General features: G+C 43.7%; 1 protein-coding gene across 1 annotated transcript in view; it reads right to left on the bottom strand.

Annotated features, from left to right (window-relative positions):
• Positions 1-951: 951 nt before the first annotated feature.
• Positions 952-13917, bottom strand: part of chchd6a (coiled-coil-helix-coiled-coil-helix domain containing 6a) — a 62621-nt gene continuing 49655 nt past the window's right edge. Inside the window, exon 9 of the mRNA XM_035740497.1 lies at positions 952-1331. Coding sequence (XP_035596390.1) covers positions 1308-1331 — 24 coding nt within the window. The 3' untranslated portion in view covers positions 952-1307. The remainder of the gene's footprint in view (positions 1332-13917) is intronic.

The following is a 13917-nucleotide window of genomic DNA, read 5'->3' as shown; positions in this document are numbered from 1 at the left end:
TGGGGGTGTCCAAGACAATAGTACTACTGTTGTCACAAGGTTATTATGGTAGCCTGTGAGTCTGCTTTACCCTGTCACTCCTCACAGCACTCTGATTGAGAACCTTATGAAAGGCAGCGCTCCTCATAAGAGACGCATGGCAGAAAGATTGAGGCTCCGTCGTCCTGTTCTGCGTCTGTTATACACCCATCCACCCCTTCATGTCAGGCTACAAATTCTGTCACCACGGCTTGACGTGAAAACCCCCTGCTCTGAGATCAATCACAGCCTCCTCTCCTAGGAGTACAGACAGTATTCCTCTCAGAAGTATGACTTTTAGCAGTGCTTTAATGAATTGGACCAATAGGAAACACCACTTGATCTTTGTGATGACAGCCAAATGGGGATGGGTGCTTCTGTGGTTGAGGCACTTCCCAGTTGTTTAAACCACTGGTGAGGTGTAACACCGCTTCTTCTTGACCACGTCTCATCTCTGTCATACCAAAATTAAACTGCCTTGATGTTTTCCCCTTTGAATAGAGAGGAGAGCGTCTCTGGTGGGCTGGATAACATGCTCTCAGGCAGCTCAAACACCTGTATGAGCTGGTCTTTCCAACAGACACCAGGGTTATCATCTACTCCCCACCCTCACTCGCCTGTTGCCATGGCAACCCCAGAAACACATCTATCACAGGATGACATATTTTCTCTATGAATAAAACGGCAAGAAACGGAGTAAGAATAAATGTCAAGAAACAGAACGAGAATAAATATTAAGAAAGAGAACAAGAATAAATGCCAAGAGAACGAGAATAAATGTCAAGAGAAAAGAGAATGAATGACCAAGAAGAAATTTGTTGCTTTCTACGTGCGTTCTGAGTTTTACAAAGAAACAGAAGAAAGTGGTTCAATATAGCCACTTCCAAGTACTATACAGGCACAGCTATAGCCAAACCAAGAACCAGACAGACATCAGCATAGGGATATGCTTTAATTGATGAAATAATGGAATGGATATGATGAAACTTGATAAACGGTCAGGAAGTCCTGAGTATACTGTTAAAAAATACAAAACAAAATACAACTTAAAACCAGTCAGTCCTCTTTCAAATATCTATTTTACCCTGTAAAATGTACAGTAGCATCTACGTAGTGCACCTTCAAAATTAAGATAAAATGATTAAAACAATGTATAAAAGGCATTATGCTAACACCAAAGCAGCTCTTTGCCCATAAATATGAATCAGCGAGACATTTGGAAGTGCCAGTCTTGTGCTGCAGTAAAACTGTTCATGGACATGAGTTTCATTCAGCCTTTCCACTGCTCTTCATCCATGGTTTACCAGCAGGTTCTGAAAACAAGGAGAGGACAATGTCAAATCACCAATACTTCAGATCAATACACAGCCCAACACACACGTTTTCAAACTCACTTCAGCTTGTTAACAAAATGTCTACCCAGCCCCTGACCTCCTTGTCTTGTAAGGCGAGCACCATGATTTCCGCTCCTCTGTCAAACCTGTCCATTAGATAATAACGTCTGCCCCGCCCCCTGACCTTAGTGCTGTGACGCTAAGGTCAGAGGTGTGAATAGTATGTGTGACTAGGGGGAGGAGTCTCTCTTCTAAATCAGCACCCACCAAAAGTCAGCCCGAATGATGTCTATGGTCAGGTCAGGTAATTGTAGTGATTCTCTCGGTGGGGCGGAACCACTGGCACTTTCATAGAGAGTACTCATAGATTACTGTTGGAGAAGACCTCTCCATCTCTGACAACAAAGATGTATACTGTACAGCCACAGTTTGTCCATTCATTCAGAGAAAGAAGCAAAGATGGAAAGAAATTGGAAAAAAATCATTAGCATGCCAGTGATGGCCTTAGTCTTTTAAAAACATTTCTAGAATGTACCCACTGGGCAAAAACTGGTTAAATGAAATCAATGTTGTTTCCAAACCATTTAAAATATAAATCTATGTGAATCCAATGACATGTTGACATTTTGGTTGATTTCACATTGAATTCAGATTAGTTGACACCTCAACCAAATGTAAATCAAAACTAGACGTTGAACAGAAGTCTGTGCCCAGTGGTTACTGTAGGCTCTGACAGCATCATAACTAGAGTTGGTGCAGAAATTGGTTCCAGGTGATTCATAGAGCACTTCCTGTGTCCTCATGTATTCATTTGGCCAGAGCTCTGAAAGCATCCAGACACTCAACAGACCGACAGGGCCAAGCATGAAGAGCAAAGTGCTGCTGCAGAGGGGGCAGGAATAACGGCATGTTACAGAGGTTCATCTGGAACAACATTCGGAACCCTGGCAGGCCAGGCAGGAACCAGGCAGGAACCAGGCAGGAACTAGGCAGGAGGCAGAATGGGATATTGACCTGCAGCGTGAGGTTAGAACACACTGAGAAGCCTGCCGAGACCCACAGCCAATCAGAGAGCAGCAGAATCAATAAGCCTTACGTCATGACCAAGACCACAACACATCCCATCAGAGCACAGTGTGAGGGACGTGGCTACTCGCCACAAACCAACGCCTCCACCTGCAGGGAAAGTGTGTGTGTGTGTGTCAGGGAGAGACTTGCAGAGCTTGCCAATTTAGTTCCCACAGTGTGAATACATGCTCTGCAAGTGCGCACTTGTTTCACTTTATCTGGGGGGATATCTATTGACTAACTCAAACCCCAGTCAGAGTCAACACAATACCGTTAAACACACTTACAGACAAACAGACACACACCTTTAAAAATGTAATAGGTTCCCCTATAGCCCTCGTGGGGGCTACAGTAGCGTTTGAGCTGTTGTAGGGTCAGTCTTGATTAGCTAAGAGGTTTTCCTCAGCAGGAAGCTCTGACCACTGGGGTCAGACAGCAGCATGTTGACCACTGACCTCTAAATAATCACCACAGTGATGAGGTCAGCCCAGAAGAGAACACACAGTGGCAAGAAAAAGTATGTGAACCCTTTGGAGATTCCTGGATTTCTGCATAAATTGGTCATAAAATGTTACCTGATCTTCATCTAGGTCACAACAAGAGACAAACAGTCTGTTTAAACTAATAACACAAACAATTATACGTTTTCATGTCTTTTTTGAACACACTGTGTAAACATTCACAGTGCAGGGTGGGAAAAGTATGTGAACTCTTGGATTTAATAACTGGTTGACCCTCCTTTTGCAGCAATAACCTCAACCAAACGTTTTCTGTAGTTGCAGATCAGACCTGCACAACGGTCAGAACTAATTTTGGACCATTCCTCTTCACAAAACTGTTTCAGTCCAGCAATATTCTTGGGATGTCTGGTGTGAACGACTCTCTTGAGGTCATGCTACAGCATCTCAATCGGGTTGAGGTCAGGACTCTGACTGGACCACTCTAGAAGGCATATTTTCTTCTGTTGAGGCCGTTCTGTTGTTGAGCTTCAATTGGCGGACAGATCGCCTAACATTCTCCTGCAAAATGTCTTGATAAACTTGGGAATTCATTTTTATCTCTATGATAGCAAACTGTCTAGGCCCTGAGGCAGCAAAGCAGCCCAAAACCATGATGCTCCCTCCACCATAATTTACAGTTAGGATGAGGTTTTTATGTTGGTGTGCTGTGCCTTCTTTTCCTCCACACATAGTGTTGTGTGTTCCCTCCAAACAACTAAACTTTAGTTTCATCTGTCCACAAAATATTTTGCCAGCACTACTGGAACATCCAGGTGCACTTTTGCAAATTTCAGACGTGCAGCAATGGGTTTTTTTTGGACTGCAGTGGCTTCTTTCATGGTGTCCTATGAACACCATTCTCGTTTAGTGTTTTATGTATCGTAGACTCATCAACAGAGATGTTAGCATGTTCCAGAGATTTCTGTAAGTCTTTAGTTGTCACTCTCGGATTCTTCTTAACCTCATTGAGCATACTGCGCTGTGCTCTTGCAGTCATCTTCGCAGGACGGCCACTCCTGCGAAGAGAGTAGCAACAGCGCTGAACTTTCTTAAGCACACTATGTTTGTATATTGTTGTGACTTGGATCAAATTTGATTACCAATTTATGCAGGAATCCAGGTAATTCAAAAGGGTTCACATACTTTTTCTTGCCACTGTACATGCAAACTATGACCTCTGTGACTGTGTCTGGGAGTGATGTTAAATCGATGTTATGCTGTTCTGTGTCCTAGAGTCAGAACCGAGCGATTTCCCCTTGGATAGGCCAGCTGCAAAGTCTAAATTGTCTATATTGCAAAAGTTTATGAAAACAAACTTAATTTATGGTTAGGGTTAGGCATTAAGGTTAGCAGTGTGGTTAAGGTTAGGGTTAAAGTTTAACATCAGATTGTATGACTTTGTGGCTGTGCCAGCAAGTGACCACTCTGCAGAGCTGCCTCCAGAACACGATTCATGCCAAAAGGCTAACCTGTGTGTCCAGACAGAGACATCTAACCAGCTGAAGGTAGAGAGTGAAAAGGAGTGTCTGTAAATTATTGATGATTAGACTCTTCTTTTCTATAATGTTTATCAATTAAAAATAAATAATTATTTTGTAACTTCCAGAATTTATGGAAAGTGAATTTATGCTGTATGTCACCGATACACAGTCAGTTTAGAAAGCAGTCCATTTTTACAGCCAGGAACATAACTCAACCATCTGGTGACAACATTCCATCTGAGAAGAAAGTTATACTAGCCTGATTCCTCCATGGCAGGGGCAATGGCATTTATTTTCTGCTCAGATAGTTTTGGGGCATAAAGGAAAGGAACCGAGCACTCGTCCTTTCTCCATGGAAAAGGCTTAGCTCAATTGGAAATTCATCTTATCTGATGACTGGCAGGCAATTGGAATTCCTGGGCGATAACCTCCACTCCGCCACAGAGACAGGCAGGCAAGGACATATTTTTTCCCAGAGATGTGATGCAAGTGCCTGTTTTTCCACTAAGAGCTTTCCTGTGTGGAGAGATAGCTGCTCCTCGCCCCTGATGTATTATTGACTATTTTAGATGTATTATTTCTGATGATTTTATTGACGAGGAGAGGGATCAATTGCTTTGAAGTTGCACATGAAAGTGAGCACATCAACACAGCCTTGGGTGGGGAAGTCAGGATGCCACAAAAAACAACCAACACGTTTATTTTACTAAAACATTTTATAAAAGGGGAGAAATTATTTTAAGGTAACTCTCCCCCAGACGGCCAGGCAGGCTGTACATTTATCTCAGCTGGGGGCCTTACACAGCCTTTCACCCACGGGGATAAAGAAGGGTCCAACCCCAGGCACAGGCGTTCTGTGAAATGCGCTACAGAAAAGCCAAAGTGTGCCGATTGTTCAGCGTTTGAGGTGGCTTTCAACTCCACAATACGTGGGCCCTGGACCTGTGTTATGATCTGATCTATCACACAGAGAGAGAAACAGAGAAACAGAGAAAGAGAGAGGCTGGTGGCACAAGAGGAGAAGCTCTGTGGAAAGGTCAGCCAGCAACCCCTGGAGCCCATTGTGTCCATCCCTTCACTGATGGACGTTTGAAAGCTTTGTGTTGACGGTGCCGCCTGGGCCACAGCGCTAATGAAAGCCCAAAATGGCGGCTTTGGATTCATCTTGATGTGCTGTTCGATAGCACTCAGTGAAACAACAAAAGAGATGGAGGAGAGAAAAGGGAAAGAGAGAGAGAGGGGAAGGGGTAGAGCAAGACAATGTTTAACGCATCACTGTTAATGCTAGACCACTTTGCCGTGGTAGAAACTACTCCAGAGGTGAGATATAGCTTTATCAATCGTCAATGTATCCTGGAAGGCATTCGAAAGTATTCAGAACCTTGACATTTTACATATTTTGTTACGTTACAGCCTTATTCAAAAATGGATTAAATAGTTTTTGTTCCACATTAATCTACACACAATAACAAAGCAAAACATTTTTTGTACTGCCCCTGAACAAGGCAGTTAACCCACTGTTCCCCGGAAGGCTGTCATTGGAAATAAGAATTTGTTCTTAACTGACTTGCCTAGTTAAATAAAGGTTAAAAATAAATAAAGTCAAAATAGTTTGTTGAAGCACCTTTGGCAGTGATTACAGCCTTGAGTCTTCTTGGGTACAAGCTTGGCACACCTGCTTTGGGGGAATGTCTCCCATTCTTCTCTGCAGAACCTCTTAGGCGCTGTCAGGTTGGATGGGGATTGTCGCGGCGCAACTATTTTCAGGTCTCTCCAGAGATGTTCGATCCGGTTTAAATCTGGGCACTGGCTGAGCAACTCAAGGATATTCAGAGACTTGTCCCGAAGCCACCTGCGTCGTCTTGGCTGTGTGTTTAGGGTCGTTGTCATGTTGGAAGGTGAAGCTTCACCCCAGTCTGAGGTTCTGAGCACTCTGGAGCAGAATTTCATCAAAGATCTCGCTATACTTTGCTCTGTTAATCTTTCCCTTGATCCTGACTAGTCTCCCAGTCCGTGCTGCTGAAAAACATCCCCATAGCATGATGCTGCCATGCAGCTTGCTCTGACATGCATTGTTAACTGTGGGACCTTATATAGACAGGTGTGTGCCTTTCCAAATCATGTCCAATCAATTGAATTTACCACAGGTGGACTCCAAGTTGTAGAAACATCTCAAAGATGATCAATGCAAACAGGATGCACCTGAGCTCAATTTCGAATCTCATAGCAAAGGGTCTGAATACTTATGTAAATAAGGTATTTCCATCTTTTATTTTTAATACATTTGCAAATATTCATAAAAACTTGTTTTCACTTTGCCATTATGGGGTAGTGGTTAGAGCGTTGGGCCAGTAACTGAAAAGTTGTCGTTCTAACCCCTGAACAAGGCAGTTAACCCACTGTTCCCCGATAGGCAGTCATTGTAAATAATAATTTGTTCTCAACTGACTTGCCTAGTTAAATAAAGGTTAAATAAAATAAAGATTGAAGAAGAAAAAAATGTATTTAATCCATTTTAGAACAAGTCTGTAACGTAACAAAATATGGAAAAGGGGAAGGGGTCTGAATACTTTCCAAATGCACTGTGTGTGCCAGCTTGACAGTACTAGAGGTTGGGAAGACCATAAAGTATGTGAGACGGGGGGCTTTCTCTGGTCCTAACAAGGGGCAGGCGAGGTGAAGCTGAATAAATTAATGTGGGCTGGGAAAGCGAAGGAAACAAGAGTGAGAAATGAGAAAGACAGAGACTGAAAGAAGAGAGGGAGATAAAGAAACAGAGTGAGAAATGAGAAAGACTGAAAGAGAGGGAGATAAAGAAACAGAGTGAGAAATGAGAAAGACAGAGACTGAAAGAAGAGGGAGATAAAGAAACAGAGTGAGAAATGAGAAAGACTGAAAGAGAGGGAGATAAAGAAACAGAGTGAGAAATGAGAAAGACAGAGACTGAAAGAAGAGGGAGATAAAGAAACAGAGTGAGAAATGAGAAAGACAGACTGAAAGAAGAGAGGGAGATAAAGAAACAGAGAACCAACACAAAAAAACAGAGTGCAAAAATGAGTGCTTATAATTCCCATTATAGTAGTGTTACTGTAGTGCACAGCACAGCAAATTACAGTACAGAAAAACAAAAGCCAGACTCTTTCATGAACGGCAGGGGAGACACTTTACATCAGTGGCTGGGTGAAGAGGTTAACATTGTGATTGTGATGAGGCAGGTGTCATGACGCGAGCCCTTTCAGTGAGTTGGCTAGCAGAGATGTGAACAACCCCCTTCTCCTGTTAGGAGGGGGGGGCAGTTTTATAACTTAACCCCCAAATCATAAATTCCGTAAAGAGACTCTCCCTGGCCATGCAGTATGGAGAGAGAGTGTTTCACAGTAGAACAAAGGAACTCCTGCCAAATTCTACTACATTCCAGAATTTGAGAATTGAACAATATCCATATTTTGGAGAATGTGTAAACAGTTCGGTGGAGAAGCCAGCTACGACCCTGTCCATTTTGTTTCATGTTTGTGACCTCATGAAAGAAAATACAGCCACATTACCCTGACTCTGTTTATACAGGTTCCTCATTTATGAGGCTTGCATCTAATTCTTGTATAATATGAATGAGTAAAGATGAAACTACTTGTGAAATGATGTAATGTGATGTTAACCTTTTAAAATGAGAGAATTTTCCTTCATTGTAAAGTTTAACTGTCAGGAGCCAAGCCCCAAGTGAATAGGCATTGGTTGTAAATTATGAACCAACCCCTTTTCTAAATTTCTATAAAAGCCCCCATGACCCAATGTCACCTAAATTCCAAATATGGGAGGACTTGTCCTCACATTTAAAAAGGGCTAATTCTAATTTCAACCATACAGGCCAGGAAACGTGACAGCTTGCACTACACGTGAAATAGTATGAACTGTGAACTATTGATCACCCAAGAAGAAGTGAGTCCTAGATTACAGCCTAACAGACTGAAGCTGGAAAGGTAACAAATCTAGTACGAGAACACTGACCGACGTGGACGAATCTCCAGAGTGAGATGAACCTCTCAGACTACCCATACCTCGGTGTAAGCTGAGGTGGTACAGGTTTGAGTACCAAAACTAGAAAACTATACTACGTGGAGCATTGGCTACACGGCTGGAAACGGTTACACACTGAGACTATCGATCCCTACAGAATAAGAGCAAAACTTAGATACTAATTACTAGTCTGCAGCTAGAAACTGGGATGTGAATACCGACGACCGCTGAAACATCTACTCTAAGAACCATGGACTTATCCATACGACCGACAGTATCAGGAGCCGCCACCATGAGTAGCCAGAGACTCTCTGATGAACTGACTGACGATTCCAACAGAGAAGACAACTACATAATGGCGTAAATATATTGATTGCAATTATTCCCGAATGAGCGAGCCTTCATGTGCAAAGGACTAGCATTTCAATTAATATAATTATCCAGTGTGTAGTGATCCATTTGGTCTTTCCCGCTCTCTCAGTTCACACCCCCTTCCCTTTGTCCACCAAGCCGTCATATCGGTTTAGCCCACGAGGGGATATTCCCTATCATTGTTAGTAACTAATATCTACTGTTTGCTTGTTCATGCATTTCTGTGATTATTTAGTTAGTTAGTAAATACATGATTAAGCCAATTGGTGTATGGATGATTCATAGTTTAGGCTGGGATCATGCAGATAACCAACAATTTACGATGTTTGGAATGAGACTAACGTGAGGTAAAGAATAATTTATTAATTAAAGACAAATTGATCAGATATTAAAATATCTGAAGAGTTATATTCGTAAAATTATAACTTTGTAATCTGAAGATTTTCCGTGGTGGCCACGACTTCCTAGTTAATTACATTTACATGATTAGTTTAATCACGTAATAATAATTACAGAGAATTGATTTGATAAAATAACAGTCTTCACTTTTAATGATGTCAAAGACACGACACAGGTTATGAACCAAATGAAGAGTCCGGGTTCTAAGTTGGAAGACCTTAGTGACTTTTTTACTCCAAACAGGCAGAGATGCGCACAACGTCTTGTATTGTGATAGAGAAAACAAATCGATCCACTTCTACATTTACCTCTCTGTTTTCGTCTGTGGAAGAAAAACATGATTGTGACTTGTTCTAGAATACCATTATAACAGAAATGTTCCAGTATACCCTGTCCTTGAACAATACTTAGGCCCTGAAACCAAACTACCATTAAAAAACACACATTACATAAACCTTTGCAATTGTTGGACTAAATTGGAAACAAATTTCCCCCGATGCGCCGTGCTATTCACTAGTCAAGTGTGCCGTTATTGCATGTTGTGTTGTCTGAAAACAATGTGCCGAATAGCAAGGTGACGCCAGAGAGATAATGGTCTTGGATCTGATTGGCTGCTTCTCCGAGCCTGGATCAATTCATGTCTGAAAGGAGGGAAAGGCTTTTTATGACGACGCCTCAGACAATAAGAACATTAAACCAGTGAATCCACTGTGAAAGAAAGAACGAGGAAGAAACATAAAAGAGAGATATACCTGGAGGTCAAACACAAACAGAAAAACACAATTACAGCTCCTGCCCCTTATACTACTACAACATCTCTCTCTCTGTCTCTCAGAGAGAGAGAGAGAGAGAGACAGAGAGAGAGAGACAGAGAGACAGAGACACAGAGACAGAGAGACAGAGACAGAGAGACAGAGAGACAGAGAGAGACAGAGAGACAGAGACACAGAGACAGAGAGACAGAGACACAGAGACAGAGAGAGAGAGACAGAGACACAGAGACAGAGGGAGAGAGCCAGAGACACAGAGACAGAGAGAGAGAGACAGAGAGAGAGAGCCAGAGAGACAGAGACACAGAGACACAGAGACAGAGAGAGAGAGACAGAGAGAGAGAGCCAGAGAGAGACAGAGACCAAAGTTTCCAACCTCCGACTGCCGTGTTTGACTTCACACACCAGTGTGCTCGCCGCGCTGGGGTTTCACATTGAAATAATTGGAATGATTCTCCACTGCAGGCCTGGTTGACTATGCCTCTACTGTGTGTGTTGCTGTGTGTTCTGGGCTGCAGTCAGATAGATAACTAGTGATTAGGGCCAGTCTCTCCACAGCCTGGCTCCTGCCTCTTTAATGAGGCTCTGCTGAGGGCCACAGAGAGCAGAGAGGGGGCTCTTCAGTCTAACACACTGGACTGGCTCTCTCTCACAGGACGATGGTCTGGCTGTCACCACTGTCACCCTCTTCACTGGACAATGACTGAATCACAAGAGGTCATAGAGCTGTGACAGCCTCTTCACCCTACACATGGATGGTACACTAACCTATGTAATTGCCAAAGAAGACTGAAATAAAACTAAGTGAAGAAAGTAAAGTGCCACTAGACAGGGAAACTTTGTTGTACAACTTGTCTTACTGTTGTCCTACTTATGCTCTTGAAGTTTTGCATCTGGCAAAAAGTTTAACTGGTGTGAATTTAGACATACAGTATGTTATAAGTTGCAGATGTATGTGAAGAGTATGGAAGGCTTTGGCTGTAGAATTGTAGTGACTTATCTGGAATCAGCTATAGAAGTGTAGCTACTGGTCTGGTCCATATTCAGCTGTGTGTGGAGCAGTGATTACTGCAGTGTGACAGTCTGGTTGGACAGAAGCCTGCGGTCTGTATAGGCCCTGTGCAGCCAAGAACACATTGCTCTTCATTAAGACTGAGTGATGAGGGACCTGGACTGGCACCCCTCTCTCTCACTCCCAGCTCCTCCATCTCCTGCTTTAAGAGACCTAGTCCATGTACTTATTCTCTTTCCCGCTCTGTTTCTTACCGCTCACCTTTATTTCTCATCTGTTGTTTTTGTTCCTATATTTCTTCTCATCTCTCTGTTGACAGGGTGTTAACAGTGTAATATCTGCCCTGCAGCATAAGTTCAATCTAAAACACAGATCAATAGGTTTTTCTCACTTGAACTTAAAAACATCAGCTCCCTCAGATCTACTGTAGAACCATACTTACATCATCCTGAGGAAATACGGAGTTCATTTGCCTTGATTTGATCTGTTCACACATCATTAAAGCCTCAGACACAGCATACACTCCCATTAATCATGTTAATAACAGCCCTCGATCACTGGGGCCCGCCCAAGGCTACAAAGCAGATAGGTTGACCTGCCGGCCTGCTGTTGTGGTTGACCTGCCGGCCTGCTGTTGTGGTTGACCTGCTGTTGTGGTTGACCTGCCGGCCTGCTGTTGTGGTTGACCTGCCGGCCTGCTGTTGTGGTTGACCTGCTGTTGTGGTTGACCTGCCGGCCTGCTGTTGTGGTTGACCTGCCGGCCTGCTGTTGTGGTTGACCTGCCGGCCTGCTGTTGTGGTTGACCTGCCGGCCTGCTGTTGTGGTTGACCTGCCGGCCTGCTGTTGTGGTTGACCTGCCGGCCTGCTGTTGTGGTTGACCTGCCGGCCTGCTGTTGTGGTTGACCTGCCGGCCTGCTGTTGTGGTTGACCTGCCGGCCTGCTGTTGTGGTTGACCTGCCGGCCTGCTGTTGTGGTTGACCTGCCGGCCTGCTGTTGTGGTCTCTCAACTTCCATAGACCAGGAAGGGTCCAACAGCTTGGCTAGTTAACCAAGCTGCTGGGGATATTCTGCCCTTGCCAACGGATCGAACATAACGCACTCAGTAAATCTACAAAGTGTGTCCTGATGGACAGTGGAGCTGACGGCTGATGGCGAGGAGCAGGTTTGGATGCGTGCGTGTGCGCACTGGAGAGAGAAAGTGTGTTTGTGAGGCTGTCAGGATTAGAGTAGGTCTGGCAGAGGAGCTTGTGTGTCTCAGAGACCTATGACAGGCAGGGGCGAAGACGGTGACCCCAGGGTCTGAAATGAAAATAAACTTGCCGCATCGACAACAGCGCAGGGCAGCCAATCAGAGAGCTGAGGCTGCATAATTGTCAACATCAGGAGCTCAGGTAGGTTAAGACATGAGGTGGCAGCTTCCGGACAGGTCAGAACTGAGCAGCACACCGTTAGAAAAAGGCAGACAGAATCTCAGCAACAAATACAGACTGTCCTATAGGCCAGAGGTTCCCAAACATTTTGCTTTGTGAACCACCAATGAAAACATACCCAAACCAAAATAATAAGTAAAAAATTGATTTATAAAAACTTCTGATTGAAAACATTTAACTGATGATAGATTTTCCTGTGACCGATTTTAAGAAATGTAATGTATAATAATGAAATTACTAAATGACATCCAGCGACCCAGGTGAGACACACTGTAAACAAAATAACTGCAGTTGTATAAAACATAAAAGGTGGTGAATATCACTCCATGTGGGTACATTAGCTTCTGGAAAAAGACAAATATACAGCTGGAGTCAGAAGTTTACATACACTTAGGTTGGAGTCATTGTTTTTCAACCACTCCACAAATTTCTTGTTAACAAACTATAGTTTTGGTAAGTCGATTAGAACATCTACTTTGTGCATGACAAGTCATTTTTCCAACAATTGTTTACAGACAAATTATTTGACTTATAATTCACTGTATCACAATTCCAGTGGGTCAGAAGTTTACATACACTAAGTTGACTATGCCTTTAAACAGCTTGGAAAATTCCAGAAAATTATGTCATGGCTTTAGAAGCTTCTGATTGGCTAATTGACATCATTTGAGTCAATTGGAGGTGTACCTGTGGATGTATTTCAAGGCCTACCTTCAAAATCAGTGCCTCTTTGCTTGACATCATGGGAAAATCAAAAGAAATCAGCTAAGACCTCAGAAAAATAATTGTAGACCTCCACAAGTCTGGTTCATCCTTGGGAGCAATTTCCAAACACCTGAAGGTACCACGTTCATCTGTACAAACAATGGCACGCAAGTATAAACACCATGGGACCACGCAGCCGTCATACCGCTCAGGAAGTTCAAATCGATCCCAGAATAACAGCAGAGGACCTTTTTTTTTTTTTTTTTTTTTTTTTTTTTGAATTTTACCCCTTTTTCTCCACAATTTTCGTGGTATCCAATTGTTGTAGTAGCTACTATCTTGTCTCATCGCTACAACTCCCGTACGGGCTCGGGAGATACGAAGGTTGAAAGTCATGCGTCCTCCGATACACAACCCAACCAGCCGCACTGCTTCTTAACACAGCGCGCATCCAACCCGGAAGCCAGCCGCACCAATGCGCCGGAGGAAACACTGTGCACCTGGCAACCTTGGTTAGCGCGCACTGTGCCCGGCCCGCCACAGGAGTCGCTGGTGCGCGATAAGACAAGGACATCCCTACCGACCAAGCCCTCCCTAACCCGGACGACGCTAGGCCAATTGTGCGTCGCCCCACGGACCTCCCAGTCGCGGCCGGTTACGACAGAGCCTGGGTGCGAACCCAGGGACTCTGATAGCACAGCTGGCGCTGCAGTACAGCACCCTTAACCACTGCGCCACCCGGGAGGCCCCAGCAGAGGACCTTGTGAAGATGCTGGAGGAAACAGGTACAAAAGTATCTATATCCACAGTAAAA

The sequence above is a fragment of the Oncorhynchus keta genome, chromosome 28 (genome assembly GCF_023373465.1).
Source record: "Oncorhynchus keta strain PuntledgeMale-10-30-2019 chromosome 28, Oket_V2, whole genome shotgun sequence".
Taxonomy (NCBI): Eukaryota; Metazoa; Chordata; class Actinopteri; order Salmoniformes; family Salmonidae; genus Oncorhynchus; species Oncorhynchus keta.
This window is presented reverse-complemented; position numbering and strand designations above follow the sequence as displayed.